This window comes from Tenebrio molitor, chromosome 5 (assembly GCF_963966145.1).
Source record: "Tenebrio molitor chromosome 5, icTenMoli1.1, whole genome shotgun sequence".
Classification (NCBI taxonomy): domain Eukaryota; kingdom Metazoa; phylum Arthropoda; class Insecta; order Coleoptera; family Tenebrionidae; genus Tenebrio; species Tenebrio molitor.
Genome location: NC_091050.1, coordinates 5,142,816 through 5,167,846, shown reverse-complemented (window position 1 = coordinate 5,167,846; position 25,031 = coordinate 5,142,816). Strand labels below are relative to the sequence as shown.

Sequence of the window (25,031 nt, the reverse complement as noted above, 5' to 3'; positions counted from 1 at the left end):
AAAGATAGATTTTGAAATTGATTGGTTTGGCCATGTCATAGGACGTTAAATTTTCAATTAAAATTAATGTATTTCAGTTCACAAACATAACAAAAAAAGAGCACGCTGAATTAAAAGGGAATGAGTGTCGCTGGTAAGTGGAGGTGTCTGGAACGCTTCGTCTATGGCAGATCCAGCTAACGCAAACGCTGCTGCCAGCACTAGACGCCGCAAGCGTGTGCTGCCTCTGCAGCCACGTGCCGAGGCCAAGCGCCTTCGAACACAAGAAGACCACTTGACAACTGGACATTCACACAAAACCGAATCATATAAGGTAAATCTCGTGTTAAAACTCGCCAAGGTGACGTCTGATTCGTACCGTCTTCAGGTGGGAAACAAAGAAACCGGTCTGGCTAACAACAAACATCCAAATAAGACAAGATCTGCTAATACGTCAGTATCAACAAATCCAAAAAACACAACACCTTCAACATCCAAACAGGCCATTGATAACCAAAGTGTCCCTTCAACATCCAGGACAACACGGTCACATCCTGATATTTCACACACAGAGTTGCCTGCGATTACCAGACATAAACGAAACTCCAAGAACAGCATAGATATAAATAATAAACTTATTAACATCAAAAAAGCTACGGAAAATACCTCAGAACCTTCTTCAAGCTCTGTAGACAGTTTGCATTCTGAAGCAAGTACATCATCTACTTCTTCTAAGCATAAGTTCAAGAAATTCAGGAAGAGTTCTAGTTCACCAACTTCTTACAGAGCGGAATCAGAAGATCGTAGGAATTCATCAGACAAGTCAAGTTCATCACATAGGTTAGAAAAACTTCGAATTAGGTATGTATGATTGTGTGAATGTTTATCAATAACACGCTAAAATACATGGAATTTTTGTAATGTTTAAAGCAAGACTCAGAAAAAAATCATTTGAATTCTTAACTCTAGGGGAATTCATGGGCATGATAGTATAGTTAAAACAATGATTAACAACTTTTTTATTGGAAATATAAATACATATTTGTAAACTACTTTTTGATCAGAGATGTTTTTACAGATATTTTTGGGTTTAAATATATGGCAACAATTCAAAATTATTGTGTTTGTTTCATACAAAATACACATAAATTGATAAAATGCAATTATGTATGTGTCTACTGAAGCGATTTAATAATAATGAAATTTTTTTAGCGTAATATTAAAGAACATATTAATAAAAACTGAATATTACAAATGAATTATTTTACATATATGTATTACGTACTTACAAGTATGACATTTTTCCGTCGACTTTTCAGAGCATATAAATTTAATGCTTAAAATGTTGACAGTGTCAATTACTTAATCTCTTGATTGTATCTTATAATTCAGTCAGATCTTTAAAATGTTAACTGTCAAAAGTTGTTGACAAATCAGTTAAATGACAATTGCAAGTTTCTGTGTGATAGCGTTTTCTCTGAAGAAGGAAAAACAATACCAGTGGTGAGTTATGTTACCAACGTCATCATGTGAGCTTCTTTGGATACTTTCTGAAGCTGATTATGGGCAAAATATAACGCACAGGGTAAAGATGACTTTCTGATCAACCTAGCATTGCAATAAAATTGTAGCGGGTAAACGTCATTATTCAAAAATTCTGTTCAAATGTTAGGTTATAGTTTTGAAAAAAACAGTTTAGTTTCATAATTCCCCAAAAAAGTGAAAGTAATTTTAAAATATTTCAGTATCTGTAAAATTAAGGTACAAATGTTGTGTCTGTTTTATTATTTATTTGACGGTTCGGCGAAATATTTTTCACAGTGGGCATTACTTGTTTCTATGAACATTAGTTTGAATTTACTTTGACCACTCCTTAATGTAGTAACAGACAATAAATTTAATAAATAAACTACATATAGTTTTTATCTACGTGATGTTCCTTAAAACAATGAAATTGAGTAATAGTTATTTGTACAACTAGTTATGAAAGTCATACTTTTTTTTCACGAATTTACAGATTGATCAAGCAAATAAGTGAAAAAAAAAGAGACTTTCATAACGTGTTGTACACACTATTTTTTTGCATATCGAAAAAAGTTGAGAGATTTGGTCTAAAAGGATTTATGAAAAATTATAAAAAAAAATAGGTATGCTTTGACAATCAATTCCAAGGAGATGGAAGAAAATGATGCAAAAAAGTACTGCTTTCACTACGATTTTTCGTGTAAAAAAGTGCTACTTTCACTACGATTTTGCGTGTAAAAAAGTGCCACTTTCATTACGATATGTAAACAAAATTATTAAAAACCCAAATTTTACAAAACAACCATTTGATGATCCGATAAATACAAAATCAGAAAAGTATAAGAATCCTAATCGTGTTACGAATGTATTGTATAGTTGCTGGTTTTTCAAAATAAGAGTGAATCCTAAGACACTTTTCACAAAATCAATAGGCGAGTTCTGTAACTCTGAACCACCACCAACAACAGTAGGTCTGTAGGAAGAAGTGTTTTTTTTCTCATAGACCACTTGTTTACAAGCAACCGTGGAGGTTGAAGCTAGTTAAAAGCCCTTTTTCATTTTCTATGTGCGATTTTTTTTTCTCCAATTATCTCACCAAAAAGAAAGTAATAAGCGCCTTGCTGCAATCAAAATATGAATCCAAAGTTGTCTTTTGTTTCTATTTTATCTTTTTATAGTCATTTTAGTAACAAAATCACAGCCCAGATTTTCTGTATTAAACATCCTGTCCTAAGTAATGAATAACCACTACGGCTACCGACTGGAGAAAGGGTAGTTAACCATATGAAATATATTTGCACACAAGTTGACCGTCTGAAAAAATTCATACCCGCTCATGTGTTTACACATCCATTGATAACGAAGCACGAAAAAAGAATTCTCGGTTAAAATATTCGAACAAAAAACAGTAAAAACTGTTGGAACTGCGATGAGCGATAAGAGCGAACTGCCATTTGAAAACAATGGTACTCCGCTCTTATCGTTCATCGCAGCTCCAACATAATCGTACCCTTAGAGCAGCGATCGTTCTTTCTTCAAAAAACTGTATAGTTTTTACCGCACAAAAAGATTTTCACTCTTTCGTTTCAATTGATGGTTATCCCATGAGCGAAGTGTCAAATTAGGAGTTAGAAAAATGTAAAAAAATATTCGATTAAAAAAAAGGTAAAAATGTAAAAACTGTTTATTTTAAAGAGTTCAATTGGTGATTAAATTTATTACATGGACTTCCATAACACCCTGTATGTATGCATAAACGTGAAGCAGCAATTAATTCCAAGACGTTAATCAAAACAATGTTGTGTGAGCTGTGTTTCACCACACGGCTCAGTATAAAAAAACAACCGTGATGCACATGGCCGTAAACATGCTAAGATCACTAGGTCGTTGTACATAAAATCAAACAAAAGCCGTTCATGATAACTTGTTTTTCTTTCACGAATTTTGCAAAAAGTTCTGAACTGAATGAATCATGTTTTATAAAAAGTAAACCATTTAATAGTTGGATATAAAGAATTCATATGCGATCGTATTTTAAGCAAAATGAAATCAAGAAATGTTTCTTAATAATTGTTATAATTGTTTATAAACATCATTGTGTAATACATACCTATAATTTGTTGTTTTATTTAAAGTTTAGTGTATTGTTCTCTTATAATAAATAATTCTTTCATTCGCTTAAGTCAGATCTAACAGTAACAATTTTGCTAACCTGTTTATATAACATGCCATTAAATATATGCTCATATCTGTTTCTGCCTTTTTGATTTGCATAATTTCCCCTGGAGTATGTATTTTTTCGCAACCGTTTTAGCAGCTTATATCAACAGCAACTAAACACCTGTAATTTTACGAGTATATGTCATCGTCATGTACGCACGTAGATGTTTATTTGAACGTAAATTGAATTACATACTTACAAATGTGTTAAGATTTATTAAATGTACATTTTAAAGATGGTAAGGTATTTGAAACGTGTTGGATTTTGTTTCAGATATAAATTGGATATTAGAGATTCTTCTAAGCAGAAAAGTAACCATAAACGGTCAGATCGTAATAGAAGTAAACACGACTTAAGTCTGAATCATAATAGAAACGAAATAGATCCCATAGCGAAAGACTCCAGTCAACAACAAAGCATACACAAGTATACACTTCGTAGTCAAAGTCGAAGTTTTATTGAACAGACTTCTGAACCCAGCCACTCCAAAAAATCAACGTCCGAACGAAGAAAACTTGTAGCACTGGGGGCGACGAGCAGCCAACCAACTGCACGCGAGGAGCAAGAGCCCTCTCGCCTCGCGCGAAGCGGAGTAGTGCTGAGACGCAGCACGCGAAATAGCAAAGGTAAGGGTTTTATTAGTTCTTACATCAGTTTCTGGAAAAAATATCAAAAAAAGATTAAAAAACCAAATTTGCGAGTTAATTTAAAAAATATTTATTATGCTGTAATCTAATAAACCGAGCCATATCCATTCACAGTTCATTATTATTTGTGTTTTTGTCAAAAAGTCCGGTAATACATAATGGAAGGTCTTTTTTTTGCAAAAACAGCCTCAGTAGTACATCTCATTATGCCATCTGGGACGGAGGATAATTATGAATTGTTTCCGTTTCTGTCTTTCCTTGGCTATGTTTGGTTAATAATAAAAAAATTAAAAAATGGTATTATTGAAGTGCTTCACCACAGTGCTACATTTTTGTTAATTCTTTCGCTGGTTAATACGGGGTCATTATAAATGATTGTACCATCGTAGGTGGCTGTGCGCTATGCTTTAGGTGCGCCGCTACGCACACTAGTTGTTACAAACATTTATAATGACCCGGTATTTAATATCGGAACCTGGTGCCCAAATCGAATAAAAATGAATAATGAAATTCCCAAAACATCTCAAGCCTTTTATTACGTGTTACCACATCATCAGGACGATGGTGTTTGATTAATTATTTTTATTTCTGCTGTATCTCTAGACTAAGACTAGTTAAGTCTTGCAGAAACTGAATCATTATTCGATGTAACCCACGGTACTACATAAAATTGTATAAGAATTTAAACTGATATTTTTGGGTACAGTTGTTACAAAAGTAAGAAACCCTGCAATTATTTCCCCGAAACATTTATTTATAAAGCTCTGACGGTGACAGCTTTGCTGTCGAAACATGCCTCAACTTACAGAAAAGTGTGTTTGGTGTTGGGAAATTAGTCAAGTGTTATATAGCCTTTTCATGTGACTCTGACGTTGGGAATTATTAATAATTATAAATATCCAACAAATTGGCATTTTACCTTTTTGCTGCAAAGCTAAAACTTGAATTTTACTAACACCGGTCGTTAGAAATAACGGATTAAGTAACAGAGTATCTGGAAACCGGGTGTTTTACGTTTTTACTTTAGAATGTACTTTAAAGAAAAATGACCCTTGTGTAAAAATATTTTTCAGATAAATTTACTATGACCATTTGCACCGTACACAAAGCAATGCTTAAGTATGAGATCATACTTAAATTACCGATGTCATTTGTACCGATGCCCTCGAGTAAAAAAAAAACTAAAATATTACCAATGATTTTGCAAATGCGTACAGAAGACAAAGACCGTGCTGTTTCGTTTTTGTATTTTATAGGTTTGGTATATTTTATTTACTCCTATAATTTATATCAAGGTCGTTTATGCATATTATAACGAAATATGACCAATTATTGAGAAATCACCAGCGACGATACCTATATTCGATATCAATATCAATAAATAATAGGATTTGGATTCCCTCGTCAAACTTACCGGGAAATTCAAATGTACGACGGCCAGACCATTGGAGATATTGAATATTTTTATTTCAATATCCAGCTGTTTTTGTGGGTTGCATTTTAAATTCCGTCTGGCTCATTATCACAATGATAAATATAAATATACATATATATAGGGTAGTTCACGACCCTGTATATTTATCATTTAAGAAACGCGGTTTTCATGGTAAACACAAGACATTCTCGGACAGTAAACACTAGGACCATAATTTCAGTTTTCGGTATGTTATCTCTTAACACTTGGTCACGATTACGAAGTAAAGTAAAACTACCAATCACCTACTGCTATTCAATACGAACGCATGTACATATAACGTTATCGTTAAGATAAATTGTAATTAAAAGAATTCTGTAAATCATAATAATCCTTCCAATAAAAATTACTAAGCATAATTAACAGAGTCTTAAATTATGTTTTTGTTAGAAGCAGTGGCGTAGATAAGGGGGGGGTCCAGGGGGTCCGGACCCCCCCCAGAGCTCATCCATATTCTTTCACAACTGAATAATACTTTTTTTAAAATGAAGGTGGCAAAAGTTAACTTCATTTCAGCCTGCTAAAAATGATAGTGGCAAGAAAATACTTTTACTAAAATATTTTTTCACAACTTTTTTGACAGTTTAGTTTAAAAAATCTTCCAACTTTGTTCCAAAAATGGTTTGAATATTTTCATCTGAACAAAAGTTAAGAGGGGGTATAAGTTTTACCATGCAATTACTTTTGGCACCTTTGCACTGTACCTATACATAAAGTATTGAAAAAAAAATCACGATTTAAAAATTGAAAGATCGACTACATAAAATGCATTCACGTTGTTTTGGCCTAATGGGAGGCCATGGAAATGTTGCATTTAATTTTAGTAACGGTGTCTGTTGAATTAGGTTATATTTTTTTAAGTTTGAGGTTATAAATAGCGTCAATGTCTAGTGCATTTTTGTCAGTTTTACTACTTTGCAATAGAAGAATACTCAGACATCGCGGGAAATTCAGCAACATGTTATGTTCAATTTAATAGGTCCGCATGTCAGGCACTTTAGTGACAGAAATCAAACAGTGTGTCCAACGTTAAAAAAATTAATCATGGCCTCTCGTTATACCAAAACAACGTGAACGTTGCCTGCTTGCCTAAGTACTGTCGCGAGCAATAAATTTTGGTCGTCAATGTCATTTCAAAATTTGGTTAGTCACAAATTAAAGAAAAATCCCTAGCGGATTATGTCCACGTCAACAAAGTGTAAAAAAATGAAAATTAATTTCATACGACATGATGATAGGTTATGATATTTAGGTACGACCGTTTTACAATGTGATCGCGTTTTCTCGAAGGACCAGATTTGCGATATCGTTTGGCGCTTTTAAAATTGGTGAAGCAAAAAAAAAGACTTATTGAAATGATGTTTCTGGTTTTATTTCTCAGTTGCAAGTGCGATATAGAACTAACAAGGGTTTGCGTTAGGGGGGGGTGGTAACCCCCACCAGTGGTAGGGCTAACGGCCTGAACACAATGGACCATTTAAATTGCGTCAAAGAATGACATTGACGACCAAAATTTAATGATCGCGACTATACGTACGTATTTGTTTAAATCATGATCTTTTTTTAATTAAAACAGCATAATTTTTGGCGATTTTTTTCCGTGCTGGACTATTTATCTAAAATTGTTCGTTGAGGTTTTTTTTTTTTCAACATGAGTATAAACAATAAACATGTGTTCCTTCAAGTCGTATTGTGATAATTTCATATTCTAGTGTTATAAGTAGGAAACTACATTGAAAACCAAAAACTTAATGCAAAAGTACGTGGACCCCCCCCAAAGCAAAAAGCTATCTACGCCACTGGTTAGAAGACCAAGTACCTAAATTTAATCTTGAAAACTATCCAACTCGTTCAGTTTCTTATCAATTCCCATTAATAAATAATACAATTATAAAATTGTAAGTGGATAAAAATGATCAGTTTTGCTAGAGTTAGTAATCATTCACACGCAAGGTGATAGCAGTTATCATTTTTTAAGTTACAAAGGACTAGGTCGACTTTGTTGTCATTTTAATTTCTTGGATTTTTTAATGGTAAATTTGTAAGTACTAGTATTATTATTATCTATTATCTGTTAACAGTTGTTTTCTAAATAGTATCACACTAGTGAACTATAAATACTGAATAAAATGTTAATGTTGACGGAAAAAATACTTAGGACTGTGAATATCTTTATTTTTTAAATTTTATTTTTGTGTTTGTGTTTCTACGAATGACTCTTTAAATCATCATTTTAGTATTATAATTGTATGCAATACAATAAAGTCTAAATTTAATAGTTTCCGAAAATTATTTAGATTTGCTAAAAAATAGAACTTAGTAGGATTGATAGTAAAAGAATATTTGTATATTAAATTTACGTCGTAACAATATACATACTTTTTCATTATTAAATTACCTAATCAAAATAGGTCAACAATTTAATTATTTTCTTTTTTACGTTGAATATGTAAAAAATCAGTTATGTAAAATTACCCAAATGAAATATCTCCCGTATTACGTATTAGTCATTACCATTGTCAAGTTCGCTGTATTTAGCTAACGTGACTTGTACGCAAGGATTTTTTTTCATTTTCATTAAATTGTGAAGTATAACAACACAATAAAAGGTCGTCTACTAGTCTAAGTAAAACCGTATTTTCATTAAAAGTTTTAAAAAATCTGTACCATTTATTTCCGCAGCCGAAACTTACCTATAATTTTATAATTGCATTAACCTTCTACACCAGTAGATGCAGTGTTCAGAAATGAGTAAACTTAAAATGACTTAAATAAACAATATTATCATTTTGTTGGTCGTAACTTCAATATTTAATGCAATGCAATATCATAATGGGGCTTTTATTGTTTTGTACTCGTATCATTATATTAAATGATATTTCTTCAGTAGTTTAGTTAAAATATGTAAACAATTGAAGTTATGAGACCCTATTTAAGTAAGCAATGAATTCAGATTAAATAGATTTTTGTGAATCATAATAGATTAGAACAGAATACAATACTCATTTGTATTCCAAAACTATTTTGGATTGGCAGTGTCTAAGTACGTTTTCTGAGAAAGTAATAGATTACTAATCCTCATTTACAGAAAATGTGGAGGGGACATGACCCCTCAGTTTTGACAAACCTTCAATCCGAATGTTTCGTCAGTGTTGTGCATAATGCAGTGATTTGCTTATTATTTTATCAATAAGAATCTAAAGCATCTAGAGAATATTCTATGATTATTCAGTGATTTTAATTACTTTTTAACTATTCACATTGAATATGTTTAAGCAAAGTACATAATGTAAAAAGGGATTCGATTTCGGTCAAATAGTTCCATTTGAATTTTCCGGCAGTTTATTGTAGTGCTCATCAAGAATTATCTAGCTCTAGCAACAAAATTACAGTTTGAGGTTTGTGGAACGGGCGGAAAAATGAGTATGTATTAATTTTTCTTTATTTTGTAGTAATAGTTTGTGTTTACACATCCATTGATAACGAAGCACGAAAAAAAATTGGTCTATTAAAATACACGAATGAAAAACAGTACAAACTGTTGTAGTATTAGAACAGCGATCGTTTTTTCTTCAAAAAACTGTAAAGTTTTTATCGCACAATAGTTATTTATGGTATAAGTGGGTTATTTAAGATATTACCCACGAGAGGTATTTGTAACCTACGAGGGCTTGCCCGAGTAGGTTATTACCTCGAGTGGGTAGTACTTAATAACCCACGTATGCCATACAACGTTTTATCCAATATTCCAAAATTTTTAGATAATGACATTATTGATGAAATTCTGCTCCCGATGGGTTATGGACGTTAATAACCCACGGTGCTAATGGCAACGTGGGTTATGTATGTTATAACCCACGGTGCAAATGGCAACGTGGGTTATAACAACAGACTAGTTATAGCCCAGTTTACTCAATTAAAACTAACTAGTAAAACACGATATTACTATTGAATGTTGGATAAAAACATTTTCACTCGCTCTTTCGTTTCAATTGATGATTATTCCATGAACGAAGTGTCAAATTGGAGGTTAAAAAAATGTAAAAAGAAACATTCGATTAAAAAAAGATCAATGTGTGGATAAGAAAGAAATACAATTTTCCAAGAACTGAAACGTTTTAGTGCAATTTAACTTCACTAATGAGAAGATAATTATTTGCCACCTCCTACTAAGAAAAAGACTCCCTAGCCCAACAAACTACCTGGTACCCTCGGTCTTCTTTTCAAATGCAAAACCGGTTTGCAAAGTTTAAAAATATGTTTATCGATGTCCATTACCAGCTTCTTTGATAAGCTAATCTTTCAACGATAGGGCCTACAGTAAAACATTAGGGTTCTTGGATGACTCTACTTAATCACGAATTCTAAAGAATTGCAGATTAACAAAACCCTCATTTAAGGAAGAGGTATTATTTTTATTCTGACGGTATTGAGGAAACTTATCAACTTGAAGTTGTATAATTCGAATATCTCATTAATGTTGTACTCCATGTAGTGATTTCCCTATATTACCGGGATTGTTTATAAAAATTTTGTTTGTAATATTTCACTCACAAATTAATCCAATATCCGAAAATAAGCATTTTTATTTTGTCTATTATGTAGACTTGATAATTAAGTTATCCCATTTTATAATCTATTGATATATTACAATAGCTATTGTAATTAATTATATAAGTTTTTATTGTACAGAAAGGTAGGTGTTGATGTTATCGTGCGTCGATGAAATTTTCTCTGGCTAGGAAAGGTACCAACATAACACGCAGAAATCATGTAAATCACAAATAAAGCATTTTGATTTGAAATTTTTGTTGATGGTGACATATTGAAAACATTCATCATTTTATGTTGTTTTATTTAGAACTGTTTATGTTTTTCAGCGCACAGCTCAACAACGGGTTCCTGTGCAAGTTCGAGCGGCGCAAGTGGCAGCGGCAGCAGCTCGAGACGAGCAGCGAGGCAGCATAAGGTAGGGGCGGCTGCTCCGGCTCTCCTTACGGCCCCTGCCACTCACGCTGCCGCAGCCATGGCCGCAGACCAACCAGATTTGCCTAACAACGGCCTATCAGGTAAACAACACAGCGTTATAACAAATGAGTAGTCTACAATATCTTATTTCTAAATAATTACCGTACCTGTTTTTATCTTATTTTCATTGTTTGCAAAATTACAATCGTAGTAATTACTTGAATTCCATTGAATATCACCAAACAAATATATTTTTACTTATAAATAATTAGCTTCTGAAGAACCGCCCTCACCCCAAGAGGCCACTCAAGCAATGCCGTCGAGTGGGGGGCCGTCAGGACCCGGAGCAGATTCGGAAAGTGACGACAGTGAAGTGGGACGTTTACAAGCTCTTCTAGAAGCAAGAGGTCTTCCTCCACATTTATTTGGTGCGCTAGGCCCTCGCATGCAACATTTATTGCACAGAAGCATGGGCTCGAACAACTGTAAGTTAAAATGCGATGAATATTTTTATTTTTATGCGACACAATTTTAGCCGTTGCAAGAGCCCAAGCTCTCATACCAGGCTTACAGGCAACTGGAGATGAAGGACAACAACTCCAAGCTGTCATTGAAATGTGTCAGGTTCTAGTGATGGGGAATGAAGAAATACTTACAGGCTTCCCTGTTAAACCAGTCGTACAAGCACTGATTACTCTACTAGGAATGGAACACAACTTTGACATTGTAAGTTTTATTATTTGTATGTAAAAGTCGATAGGCACGGAACTAATAAGTGATATAGCAGTTGTATCATGTTTAGTTTTAAGCCTTACATAATGTTGTTAACCGTACAATTCAGGTGCGATCAGTTTTTGAGTTTTAACTGATGGTGTATGCTATTGTATACATTACCAACGTTACGTTTTATCGCTGTAGAGTGGTGGTGAAAACATTTTCTTTCCACAGATGAATCATGCTTGTCGAGCTTTGACATATATGATGGAGGCACTTCCAAGATCGTCAGCAATTGTTGTAGATGCTGTTCCAGTTTTCCTGGAGAAATTACAGGTCATACAGTGCATGGACGTTGCAGAACAATCACTAACAGCTTTGGATATGTTATCACGACGTCATTCTAAAGCAATTTTACAAGCGGTATGTACAATCATTATTATAATTCGACCGAAACTTGTGCAAACCAAATGTAGATATGAAACCTAGTGTTTATTTCTGCAGTATCATATATTTTTTAATGATGTTTTCTTTTTCAGCGTGGCGTTTCGGCTTGCTTGATGTACTTGGATTTCTTCTCCATTAATGCTCAGCGCAACGCATTATCCATCACCGCGAATTGCTGTCTTAACCTAACATCGGAAGAATTCCAGTATGTTCAAGAATCGCTGCCATTGTTGGCCAGCCGTTTAACTCAGCAAGACAAGAAGTGTGTTGAGAGTGTTTGCTTGGCCTTTTCAAGATTGGTCGACAGTTTCCAATTGGAGCCAGCCCGACTTCAAGAGATCGCTAGCACCGAACTTCTGACCAATTTACAGCAACTATTGGTCGTTACTCCACCAGTAATAAGTACAGGAACTTTCATCACCGTTTTGAGAATGTTATCGGTGATGTGTGCCAACTGTCCCGACTTGGCACTCACTCTGCTGAAACAGAACATTGCTGAAACGTTACTGTATTTGTTAACGGGCTCGGCTGAAGTCAACCAAGACGACGTTGAACTAATACCGAGGTGGGTAAACCAATTTAATAAAATGACAGTTGAATATTGTAAGTTTGTGTTTTATCGACCGCAGGCAGCCACAGGAGCAGTTCGAGATAACGGCCTTGATAGGAGAGCTGATGCCCAAATTACCCTCAGATGGAATTTTCGCCGTGGATGCGTTGCTGGAAAGACCCTCGAATGTCGCAAAAGATCAGCCAGTTTGGCAATGGAGGGACGACAGAGGTCTGTGGCACGCATACGGCGCCGTCGACAGTCGGATCATCGAGGCGGCTCACTTGAGCGGCGACGATGAAGTCAGTCTAAACACGCTGGGACGCATTTACACTATCGATTTTCATTCCATGCAGCAAATCAATGAAGATACGGGTACGTCCAGGCCGGTTCAACGGCGTTTTACGCCCACCAGTGTTCAGTCAAGTACTAGCGAACCCTCGCATTCGGCAAGTCGTCCGAATTCGGCGAGTCGCGACGCTCGAGTCGCCTGCCTCCGTGAAGAACGCGGATTAGCTGCCGCGTTTATACGTTCGTTGTTTTCTGTGCTATACGAAGTGTACTCTTCTAGTGCCGGACCGGCAGTTAGATGTAAGTGTTTGAAAGCCTTATTAAGAATGGTGTATTATGCCAGCCCAGAACTACTCAAAGACGTTTTGAAAAATCAAGTTGTTAGTAGTCATATCGCCGGTATGATGGCTTCTAGTGATTTAAGAATCGTTGTCGGTGCCTTGCAAATGGCTGAAATTCTTATGAATAAGTTACCTGAAGAATTCGGCGTGCACTTTAGAAGAGAAGGAGTAATTCATCAGATCAATCGACTCGCGGATCCAGAGGTAAGAAAATTGATATTTCAGTACGAACTTGACATTTTTAAGCAACAACAAACAGTACAGTCTCTGGTAGCACTTGATTTTTACGCTACAATTTTTTTTTTGTATGTAAACAAGTTTCTTTACCAAAACTTGTTAATAAACATATTGATTTACACAGTTTTTTTGAGTAGAATAACTAAACTATTTTTCATGTCTTTAATCAAATCATCTTTGAACGCTTGTCGGTTAATTCTAAAACGAGCTGTTTTTTTGCAAAAAAGAATTATTTGCACCAGTAAATGTTCCCGGAATTTTTTACATCCACGATTTGACAGATGATGAAACTACGCCATACGTTAACGGAAACAAACGCAAAAACCAGACCACTCGATGACAATTTTTTTTGAACGCCCATTATTGTGCACTGCACTGCCCTTGTATAAAGTTACGGCCACGGAATTTCGCGTACACCATTTAAATGAAGTAATCAATTTTTATAGGTTTTTCTATCGTTTAATAACGGACTTTTTCTATCATTTTAACAAAAGTTATAAGACAGATTATGTCTTAATTTTTGCATTTATGCCTACTTACATGGCATAGACTGCACTAAATTCCCACTTTTCTTGTTCAGAAACATTTGGTATTGGCATTTTTGAATAAGTTAAATGTCACAGTATGACATTAATAAACCCCAGAACAGCAAAATCACACATGCAAATAATAGGTGTATGCGATTTTTTTTTAATACAACAGTACCTTACTATGTTTATGTCCGTTACAAAATTGCACTTGACTGTCTTAGCTTTTTTGTTTGCTAGTATGATGAAGAGACTATATTTAACTTAAATTACAACATAATATCTAAACTGTTTTTTTTTCATAGATTCCGTTAGGAATTAGTCCTCCAAAATCAAGTTGTAGTTCGACATCTTTTTCAACATTGAACGAGTCTCAACCAGGAACTTCTCAACCTTCTAGTAGTTCTAGCCATATTGCAAATGGTTCTGCAGCTAGCTCACACCTAGGTACTCCTTTAACGTCTACAATGTACACTTCGACGCCAGACACCCAACGTGTTCAAGAATCGGATACTCGTTCGCCTAGTCCGTCACATGTACGTCTGAGTGACGTGTTGAAACGTAAGCGGGTCCCGAAAAGATCTGGAGTATCTAGCCGTTCAAAAAGTCGTCACGAGGATTTACCAATTTCTCCATCACTAATGCAAGATTTATTCACAAAAGCAGCTTCTTTAGGTAACTCCACACCAAGCAATTCGTCACGACCAAGGTATTCCGGTTCAAGTTCCAAAACTAGCTTTCTTCAAAGTCTCAATCCAGCCAGATGGGGACGCACCATGAATTCTTCTCATGATCGCAATTACAGTAAAGAGGCCTTGAACAGTCTGACAAAGTCAGCCTCGAATTCGCACATTACTGCTGGTAATCGAGAAAAGACAAGAACATGGGTTCGCGAACAGGTATCTATGCATTTTTATATAAATATTTGAATGGCGAGCGACATAATTATAAATTCGATTTAACCACGACCTGCTGTATTATAACCAGTGTTCGGACAGAGTGGAAGGGGTCGACTTCCACACAGTATTTGCAGGGCGTCGGGCGCAATGTATCATTACGATTTAATAATGATTTGTTTACTTTTTGAAGCAGTGCTAGACTCGACAGATTACTTGGTGTCGTACGGTTTGATTATTGTTTCCATTATTATTTAATTTACAATCTTATCAAATTTTATTCAAACAAATTCGCAAATCACTTGGGACGCCACCGGACATTGCTTCCATCTCACGCTGAATAAAAACGAAACAAAAACTCTGCAAAAACCATACAGTCGACTTGTTCAGTAATAAACACCATACATTATTCCGTACGCTGATTGTGAAACCACATCAGTTGTGAGCGATTAGTACTTGGTTAGCGTATTTTTATGTAATATACCTTCTCCGCTTCCTACTTAACGCCTATTTGAATCAGATCTCTGATTATAATCGGCCTGTTCATTTCATTAAAAATGCATTATAAAAATGTTTCCGTGAAAAAGCCAATTTCCGCCGATGAGGGCCTTACAAAACCGGCGCTTCACTAAAAAGAATAAAATAATCAATACGCAAGATAACAAAGAAGAATAACAACACTTCAACACAAAAACAACGAACAATAAGGAAAAAATTCGCGAATTTAACTTCAAAACAGCAAAAAACATGGAGTTCTTTGACTTCAAATTCAAAATGTCATTTGAATAAGAAAAATTCTGGGTGACAAAAACTTTAGATGAAAAATATCCCCAAAAAGCGCCCGTTTACTAGCGCTCTGCGGGGATGAATCAAACTACACTTTTGAACAGGCGGTGAATTTAACATAATACAAACAAAAAAAGATTAGTGGAAGAGTTATACAGTGCCAACAAAATTCATGTGATGTTTTTAAGAAATTCGCTCGGACACGTCAATTTTATTTTGAAAAACGCCATCCTGTGCCTTGCAATTTGTTTAGAGGACGTCATTGGTTTTTGCGCAATGACGTCATCACCAATTTTTTTAAATAACAACCCCCGCTTTGTTCTTCTTTTTCTGATAGACCGTCCCACTACCTAAATGATGAATGAAAAAAATTGGTACCTTACATAACAATCATTTTGAGAAAATGAAAAATTTTACTGATGTATATTAAAGATCAAATTAAATTTTTGAAGTAAAATTTTGTCATTTTCTCAAAAAATTTGTTATGTAAGGTACCATTGTTTTTCATTCATCGTTTAGATAGTAGGAAGGTCTATCAGAAAAAGAAGAAAAAAGTGGCGATTGTCATTTAAAAAAATAAGTGATGACGTCATTTAAACAAGTTGCGCGTCACATGATGGCATTTTTCGAAATAAAATCGACCTGTTCGAGCGATTTTCTTAAAAACGTCACATATTTTGTTCCAAACTTGATGTTCACACCGTATTGTATCATTGTATTTATACATACTATACTCTCAACGCTGAATTTTACCCTTATAAAGTTTTTTTAGTAATTTGGGGATATAGATTTCTACAAGAAAATGTTCAACTTTTACATAATTTGAAGCGCTGAAATGACTTGTTTTGCTTTTTTTTTACTTACAAATGAAAGTTCCGTAAATGAAAATATTGCAAGTTGTGTTTGGAATTTTGCTAAACTAAAATAAATCCAGTTTTATAATAATTCATTTACAATAATTTTGTGTAGGGTCATGGTTATAGAAAAACTCAACAAGTCAAACCTCGGTGTAAATTTGAATTGTTTCTACACTTTGTAGAATGTAGACCGAACGTGGGCGTGCTGAAACCATTTTCGGTTTGTTTCAGGCATCAAAGTTCATCGAAACATATTCGGCAAATGAGGAAGACCACCATCCTGCCACTAACGTGATTACTAGATTGAAAGCGGCCATCGAAAAGTTACCGACTAACAGATGCGCCGAGGCTTTGACCGAGTTACGTGAAATTCTGATAGAATCTGATGTTTCACCTTTTGAAGTGAATTATTCGGGTCTCATTAAATCATTGCTGATGTACTTGGCCGAAGTCGATGGTCCTTTTGACCGCGATCAAAGATTGAGAATAATGCTGAATGTGTTCGCCGGTTGTCCTCTCGAAGCTAACGCAACATACGTGAAGGAATTGAATTCAACATGGATGAGTGCCCTCGTAGCCAAAGTGAACGGGTGTGTTTCTCAGTTGGAACAGTTTCCCGTTAAAGTTCATGATCTGCCTGCAAGTTCTGGGGCTGGAAGAGGTGGAACTAGTGCCCTTAAATTTTTCAATACACATCAATTAAAGGTTCGTTTGTTTAGATCGTGGTAACGTATAGAAATATCAATTGTTCGTTTCAGTGCAATTTACAAAGGCATCCAGATTGTACCAACTTGAAACAGTGGAAAGGCGGTACAGTCAAAATCGATCCTCTCGCTTTAGTGCAAGCTATTGAACGTTATTTAGTTGTACGCGGTTACGGACGATTACGCGATAAAGATAGTGCTGACAGTGACGATGGGGATTCAGATGACGATATCGATGATACTTTGGCAGGAGTTGTTATATCTCAGTCTGGAGCTAGACATAAGTTACAGTTTTTAATAGGCAACAATGTTTTACCTTACAATATGACAGTGTATCAAGCAGTACGCCAGTTTAGTAATAATGGCAATGACCAAAGTGAAACCGATACAGACAATGAAACACCGTTGGGTAAGTCTTTGTTTTATTTATTTTTTAACACAGAGAATACGTATCTGGTATTTGTTAGGAAATGTTGGTATCTGGGTCCAAACACACGTTATCTACTATAGACCGTTAAAAGAGGATCTCTCGTCTTCGAGCAAACCTAGTTCAAGCAGTGGAACATCTTCGAGTCATTCGAGTCGCAAAGGAAAGGGATCCTCCGGAAAGAGCACTTCTAGACGAAAAGGAGACGATTTATGGAATGGTAAGTTTAGAGCAACCGATGGGAGAATTTAATGACACGTGAATTGATGAATTAATAAATTTGTAGAAGGCTTGACACCACATATTCAGTCTCCTTTGGCGCCATTCTTAACTGTACAGCTTCCCGATTCGGTCACCATTCAAGACGATTCACTGGAAGTGTTGTGCCTGCTTCGAATTTTGAACGCCCTCAATTTATATTGGAGTACTTTGTACCCAGCCGTAGAATATAAGGCGATCATACCTGCGTCAGAATTTTTAAACAGTAAAATAGCCGCCAAAGCTAGTAGGCAACTTCAAGATCCGTTGGTCATAATGACCGGCAATTTACCCAACTGGCTTCAGCAGATAGCTTCAGTTTGTCCCTTCTTGTTCCCATTTGAAACAAGACAATTGCTATTCTACGCCACTTCCTTCGATAGAGACAGAGCTCTGCAGCGTTTGTTGGATATGTCGCCCGAATTAAGTTCAAGTGACTCTCAAGAACGTGTCACGCCCAGATTGGATAGAAGGAAACGCACCATATCTAGAGTAGACATTTTAAAGCAGGCGGAGCAGGTGATGCAGGATCTCGCCTCGTCGAAGGCGTTACTCGAAGTACAGTACGAAAATGAAGTCGGCACAGGTCTGGGACCCACTTTGGAGTTCTACGCTCTTGTTTCTAAAGAATTGCAAAAGAGCGGTCTGGAGCTGTGGAATGCACCAGATTCTCAACACAGCGAATATGTCAACTGCCCGTCTGGATTGTTCCCCTGTCCTTTACCTAGAGGTGCTAAAGTTGGTCAAATTACAAAAATCAAAAGTAAATTCAGATTTTTGGGTAAATTTATGGCAAAGGCGGTAATGGATTCAAGAATGGTACGTTGTTTATGTTTATTTCGTTAATTAAACTATATTAATTCGCTTTTTTATAGCTGGATCTTCCGTTTTCTTTATCGTTTTATCGCTGGCTCTTGGGACAAGAGCACTGTCTCATTCTTGCAGATCTCAAATTTGTAGCTCCTGACATATATAAAACTTTGAGGAAAATGCATGACATCGTCAGACAACGTGATGCCATATTAGATAATCAGAATTTAACAATTGAACAGAAAAACGAAGAGGTATGCACCTACGCATCGTCTGAATTTGTTTACTATTCGAATTATCCATTGCATAGTCTGGATTTATTTACAATTATCTATTGCAGATGGAAAAACTGGAGTTCGATGGTTGTCCTATAAGTGAACTGGACATAGATTTTGTTCTACCAGGTCACAATGTAGAACTGCTAAAGAACGGAAAGATGACTCACGTCACTATACACAATTTACATCTTTATGTGAAATTAGTGACGCACTGGACCCTGGTAGAAGGAGTCAGCCGTCAAATGGAATCGTTGCGCGAAGGTTTTGAATCGGTATTTCCGTTACAAAATCTGCGAGTATTTCAACCAGAAGAATTGGAAGCTGTATTTTGCGGAAGTCCCCGAGATTCGATCGCAGGTTGGGATATCAAGACTCTGATGGAATGTTGTAAACCCGATCACGGTTACACGCCAGATTCAAGAGCGATCAGATTCTTGTTTGAAGTTCTCAGTTCGTACGACCGAGAAGAGCAAAGGATGTTCGTGCAGTTTTTGACCGGAAGCCCACGACTCCCCGTCGGAGGTAAATGGACTAGAGCTGTTGCTCGACGTGAGTCGCACTACAGTATGTATGAATTTGTTTCAGGATTCAAAGCTTTGTCTCCTCCTTTAACCGTTGTACGAAAAACTTTAGAACCCAACATGAATCCTGATGATTTTCTCCCGTCTGTGATGACTTGTGTTAACTACCTCAAATTACCTGACTATACAAGCATTGAAGTGATGCGGCTGAAACTTCATTTAGCTGCTTCTGAAGGACAACATTCTTTCTATTTATCATAAAAAATTGTAATAGAGGTGTTTGATAAAATCGTGAACTCTGACGATAGTGTATTTTATATTAAAAATGAAGATAGTCATCTACAAAAGTTTGATTACTTGATATTATAATTCTTGAAGTGCAGCCCCCCCCCCCCAAGTAGTGGGAAAAAGGTGTCTTTTATTTACAATTTTAAATATTTATATCTTAATCACTGTTTATTTCGTGATATTAAAAAGTTTTGTTTACTTTGATAATTGATGTGTTTTTGTTATAATTAATCAATATTTTAATTTTAGACTTGTTTAGAATTTTATGAGTGATTATTTGTTTAGGCACCTGATGGGAGTGAAGTGGGTATAGTGTTATTTTTTTCTAATGAAGGGGGCAACGACTGAGTGCAATGAACACGAGTGTAGTCTTAAGGTGTCACAACGAACAGTTAAAAGTACTAATTTAAGGTCTATTTGCCAAATGTATAGTTTACCGTTCTCACTCTTGAAGTGACCAGTTATTAACAAAAGTAGTTTTAATTTACAAATATGTTTCAATAAATTTGTATACATAACCAAAAGAGACTTTTTGTACTGCACAAGTTAACGTTTTATTTACAAATTGTATAACTAATTTTAAACAGTGTTTTAATGAGGCAAAAAGTGTAGAACGACCAAAAAAAATATCATATTTTAACATTTATTAAATTGATCATCATAAATTATATTTAAACACGAAACAGAACATTTTTAATTGAAAAAGAAAACCGTAACATTTACAAATGGAAAATGTTCGATCTTGGCGTTGCCAAATTATTTAATTCGAAATAACCTTTGATCTTTTTTTACTCGGCGGATGTACGCACTCGCTTTGCTCGTGCGGCAAATTTTCCTTCTCGTAAAAAAAGTATTATTTTAGTCACTTGTTACATAAATAACAATAAGTTAAGTAATAAGTATCACTTTGCCTTTATGTGAAAGTGCAACTTCTTGCACGCCATTCGACCGTGTGCGATAATCATTTAATAAAAAGAAATGTGCAACGAAATAAAAATACAAAGGCAAAAAATTAAATTCTCTGCAAATGTATTGCCAAATAATCTTTTATAACATTGTACATTTAATTTAATTATAAATAGCATACCATAATATTGTTACAGAATGTCATAAAGGTTTTAAATAAGGGCAAGATCAAGCTATTGTTTTTAAAATTTTGTTCACACAAACTTATGGCACTATCTTACACAAATCTAATTTAAATTAAACACACATTTTTTCTTGAAACTTAGATGCCACCTATTACACAATTAAACTGAAGATACCTATATTTAGAGACAAATTTATAACACTATTACATGTAGATAAATACATATATTAAAAAATTATAGAATCATTGTTAACCATCCAACAATAAGGATTGTTCCACCAACAGGAGCAAGCTTTCCAAATTTATTATCCCCAGTAAATGCATGATAGTAGCATGCCCCTGAAAAAAGTGTTGTTCCCAATATGATTAATGATCCACTCTGTAAAATAAAGCCTTGAGAAATTAAGTTTTCACAAAAGAATAAACAAACCAATTTTGGATTTTTGCAAAGAGGTATTCCCAGTAAAGCCAATGTATGTAAAAAATGGTATCTATTTCCAGTTTCAAAGATTGGTTTAAGCTCGTCAGCTCTATCTTTTGGATATGACCTGTGTGCTCCGTATGCTCCTAAGGCTACAGCTGACGCGCCAAACAGTCCCGCTAAACGAACAAAAGGTCCGTTTTCAGAAGCCAACTTCCACAATGGTTTTGTTTCAGTTATAACAGTGACTGTCTGAGGGGGGATTGTTGGAACTGTATTAGGCTGCAAATTACAAAAATGCAAACGGAATATTAAGATCCTTCACCCTCCATTAACTCACTACTACAAGAGATTTTACACCTTTTGATACGGGGTTGTCATACACTACGTAATTTACAAATTCGTATAAACCCATCGTTAAGTTATATTACTTTCGTCCCACAATTTCAATTCACAAAAACCGATTTTGTAACAAAAATAAACACGAAAATACGGTGACCCCGGCTTTTGACAGATTTCTGACAACACGATCAGCTGTTTCCAGGTTACCAAGGAATAAGAAGTAATTCTTTAAAATTTTATTATAACAATGTTCTCTTATCAACAATTACACCAGATTTCCCTAATCATACAAATTATATTTACATTATATCTATTTACTAATTACTACTCACATTCATCGTTTTCGTTATAAAAATTAGAGTTGTAAAATTAATTCAGTGACCGTTGCCAACATTACATCTGTAAAATAATTAAACCAACTACAAAGCACGTAATTATACGTTTACGTACTTCGCAGTGATAACTGATAACAAAGTTTTGAAATACAAACAAACTACTTGTAACGCTAATATGGTCTATGTCTGCGTTCTTTGTAATAGGAATGTCTGTCTCTGGAATTATCTGATCGATGATAGTCTCTTCGATCGTTGTAACGACCTTCACCGCGCTCCCTGTTAAACCTTGCTCTTCCATACCATGGGCACATAATTGGAGGGTTTGGAATGCCTAAGTCAAATATCTTTTTGTATTCCAAATCAGCATCGGTAAATCTATCGGAAAACTCGAGAGCACATTCCTCTAAGAAAGCTTCTTGTTCGCGCGTCAAACAATTCGCTGCCATTCTAATATCGGATTTGCAACGATTTTAACCGAAACACCGACTCTAATCACTGATTCTTGCACACCGGTACTATAGTCTAGTCCCTGTCTAGTCGACAGGAATGAATATAATACGTTCGTAGTGGCGAATCAATCTAACTGCAACCAAAATCAAAGCCACAACACATAATCCAAATCCATGCCTTTGGTTTTGGTGACCAGGTGACCGACTGAATGCACGTGGTGAAAACTAATAAAAGTAAAGTTCCTAAAATTGAAAATTGTGGTATGTTTTGGGTATTTGATACCTAACTCGGTCTGTGGGCGTGAAGAACTGAAGATAGTTTTGAAATCACAAAGAAAAATAAACAGAAACAGTGTAGTGTCATCGCACAACGGAACCTACTGTGCTTGCAAAAAATTGACACGGTAATAAAGCAAGCAATATTTTGTGCAAAATCATTCATTTGTAGAAATGGTGTTTATTAAAATTCAGACAAAATATTGATTTATTATGAATACATAAACGCTAACAATTATAGGTCGCTTGAAGAAAACGGTCAAGTGGGTCATGCTATTAATATAAACTGTATTTATCAATTAAAATCGCCCCATGTGTGATTCACCAATTCAGAGAATTGGATAATTAATCTAATATCTAATCTTTGGAAGAATATAAAATGCGAACACGATAGCATAAAGCAAAGATAGGGAATGGCAAAATCGAGTTACAGGTAATGTCTGTTTTTGTTATGTTATTTATAAAAATATAGGTGTTAATCTTCAGCAAAGTTGATGAATATGGATTTGAAAGACCTGACAATTTTAACTATGAGTCATATGATGCATTTATGTCAAAATATATGAGAATATTAACTCGAAGGTCTCTAAGATGGAACACCATTAAAGATAGTAGCTATGTAAAAAGTAACACATTAAAACGCTTTATACGTAAAGGTATACCCAGTGACCGTCGTGTAGCTGTATGGATGGCTACTTCTGGAGCAGAAAAATTAAAAAATGATAGTCCTTTTACATATCAAGAATTAAAAAAGAAAATTAATAATGAAGCACTAATTGAAATAATTCAAATTGATCTTCCAAGAACGTTCCCAGATAACATTTATTTCACAAATCATGAATATTTACAGCAACAATTATTTCATGTGTTGGCCACATTTGCCCATCAAAATTCAGAAGTAGGATATTGTCAGGGATTAAATTATATAGCAGGATTATTGTTGCTGGCAACTAAAAGTGAGGAAGCTTCATTCTGGTTGTTGAAAGTCTTGGTGGAGAAGCTGTTGCCTAGATATTATGTCCCAAATATGTCTGGGTTACTTATTGATTTGGATGTCTTAAATGCACTTATATTAAAATTAGAACCAACAGTACATCAACACATACATAACATAGGAATGCCTTGGGCTTTAGGCACAACAAAATGGTTCATTTGCTTATTTTCTGAAGTTTTACCCACAGAAACAGTGTTAAGGATATGGGATTGTTTATTTTATGAAGGCTCAAAAATTTTGCTAAGAGTAGCTGTTACCTTGATAAAATTGCATAAGCAACAAATTTTAGAAACTACAGAATTAGGGGAATTGATTGCATGCTTTAAAGATATGCGCAGCCATGAAAGTGTGATAAACTGCCACCAGTTTATGAATGTAAGTATTACAAAATAGTTATTTGTACTAGTTATGAAAGCCATACTTTTTTCACGAATTTGCAGATCAAGCAAATAAGTGAAAAAAAAGAGACTTTCATAACGTGTTGTACACAATTTTTTTGCATATCGAAAATAAGATTTCAGTTTTTTCATCTGAAGTAAATGTTTCAGGATGTTTTCAAGCTTCCAGGGAGCTTTTCATCTAGTAATTTGGAGAAATTGAGGAGGAAACATCAAAAATAAATTTGAGGCTTTAAATTTTATTTTTATGTATAATCATGAATCTAGTCTTTTGTATTTTATACAGTCAATACAATCTTTAAGCTCTTGTTTACAATTTATTTACATGCTGAAACATACCCTAATTGTAAAACTGCTGCTATCTTGTGTGTTTCTCAAGGTGATCTTTAGCTTCATTAATTTTTGATGCTAAGTATGGGGAACCTCCTCTGTCAGGATGATTCACTGCCATCACCCTTTTGAAAGCTTCTTTCACTTTGACTTTACTTGCTGTAGGGCTAATACCTAAAATTACAACTTTTATTTGTACATTTCTTAGCATGTAATTCTAACCTAAAATCAGGGCTGCTTCCCTTCTGTTCATTTTCTGATCAAAGCCACCTTTATAATATTTTGAATTGGCCATTGTCTCTGCATCAAACTTTGGTAAGTTTTTCATTGCTTCATTGACCGTTTTTGTAACATTGGGGAGTTGTCTTACAGCATAACGACCCGCAAACCCTACAGCGGCCAATCCTAATCCCGCTAATATTATTCCGGCCGTCTAAAAATGGAAATAATCGCAATAAATTTATTTCTGACAACGAAAACATACCATTTTTTATTACTACGTCTTTCAATTTTGTTGATGAATTTATTTTTAAATCGCACACATTTTACTTGTATAGTTACTTCGCTTTCGCTACATGAACAAATTTTGACCTCAAAGTTTTTGACAGATTAAAGACGTGATGTGATCACGTGATTTCGATTTGTCAATTG

General features: G+C 35.0%; 4 protein-coding genes across 6 annotated transcripts; 2 read left to right on the top strand and 2 right to left on the bottom strand.

Moving 5' to 3' along the window:
• The first annotated feature begins 163 nt into the window (after window positions 1-163).
• ctrip (E3 ubiquitin-protein ligase ctrip) lies at window positions 164-20,269 on the top strand. The gene is made up of 17 exons (XM_069048337.1): window positions 164-313; window positions 368-840; window positions 3,998-4,350; window positions 10,726-10,914; window positions 11,086-11,298; window positions 11,349-11,539; window positions 11,762-11,950; window positions 12,067-12,539; window positions 12,604-13,360; window positions 14,226-14,819; window positions 16,691-17,164; window positions 17,218-17,572; window positions 17,631-17,810; window positions 17,877-18,667; window positions 18,724-18,912; window positions 18,999-19,458; window positions 19,522-20,269. The coding sequence occupies exons 1-17, from the start codon at window positions 164-166 to the stop codon at window positions 19,716-19,718; spliced, it is 6,228 nt and encodes a 2,075-aa protein (XP_068904438.1). The 3' UTR covers window positions 19,719-20,269.
• Window positions 20,270-20,757: 488 nt separating this feature from the next.
• Window positions 20,758-22,071, bottom strand: LOC138131397 (transmembrane protein 256 homolog). Of its 2 annotated transcripts, none has more exons than XM_069048386.1 (3): window positions 21,931-22,071; window positions 21,266-21,538; window positions 20,758-21,214 (listed from the first exon to the last, which is right to left on the bottom strand). In XM_069048386.1, the coding sequence occupies exons 1-3, from the start codon at window positions 21,934-21,936 to the stop codon at window positions 21,071-21,073; spliced, it is 423 nt and encodes a 140-aa protein (XP_068904487.1). In that variant the 5' UTR covers window positions 21,937-22,071; the 3' UTR covers window positions 20,758-21,070. The 2 variants fall into 2 exon arrangements, with proteins under 2 accessions (XP_068904487.1, XP_068904486.1); XM_069048385.1 differs by lacking the exon at window positions 21,931-22,071 and adding an exon at window positions 21,597-21,739.
• A 36-nt stretch (window positions 22,072-22,107) lies between these two features.
• LOC138131391 (growth hormone-regulated TBC protein 1-A-like) lies at window positions 22,108-24,357 on the top strand. 2 transcript variants are annotated; one of them, XM_069048370.1, is made up of 4 exons: window positions 22,108-22,786; window positions 22,900-23,091; window positions 23,145-24,027; window positions 24,201-24,357. In XM_069048370.1, the coding sequence occupies exons 2-4, from the start codon at window positions 23,072-23,074 to the stop codon at window positions 24,270-24,272; spliced, it is 975 nt and encodes a 324-aa protein (XP_068904471.1). In that variant the 5' UTR covers window positions 22,108-22,786; window positions 22,900-23,071; the 3' UTR covers window positions 24,273-24,357. The 2 variants fall into 2 exon arrangements, with proteins under 2 accessions (XP_068904471.1, XP_068904472.1); XM_069048371.1 differs by having other exon boundaries at window positions 22,108-22,835.
• On the bottom strand, window positions 24,274-25,018 carry LOC138131399 (mitochondrial import inner membrane translocase subunit TIM14). Its single transcript, XM_069048388.1, has 3 exons — window positions 24,865-25,018; window positions 24,603-24,813; window positions 24,274-24,554 (listed from the first exon to the last, which is right to left on the bottom strand). Exons 1-3 carry the CDS (start codon window positions 24,865-24,867, stop codon window positions 24,409-24,411), a joined length of 360 nt encoding a protein of 119 aa, XP_068904489.1. The 5' UTR covers window positions 24,868-25,018; the 3' UTR covers window positions 24,274-24,408.
• Between the last annotated feature and the right edge of the window lie 13 nt (window positions 25,019-25,031).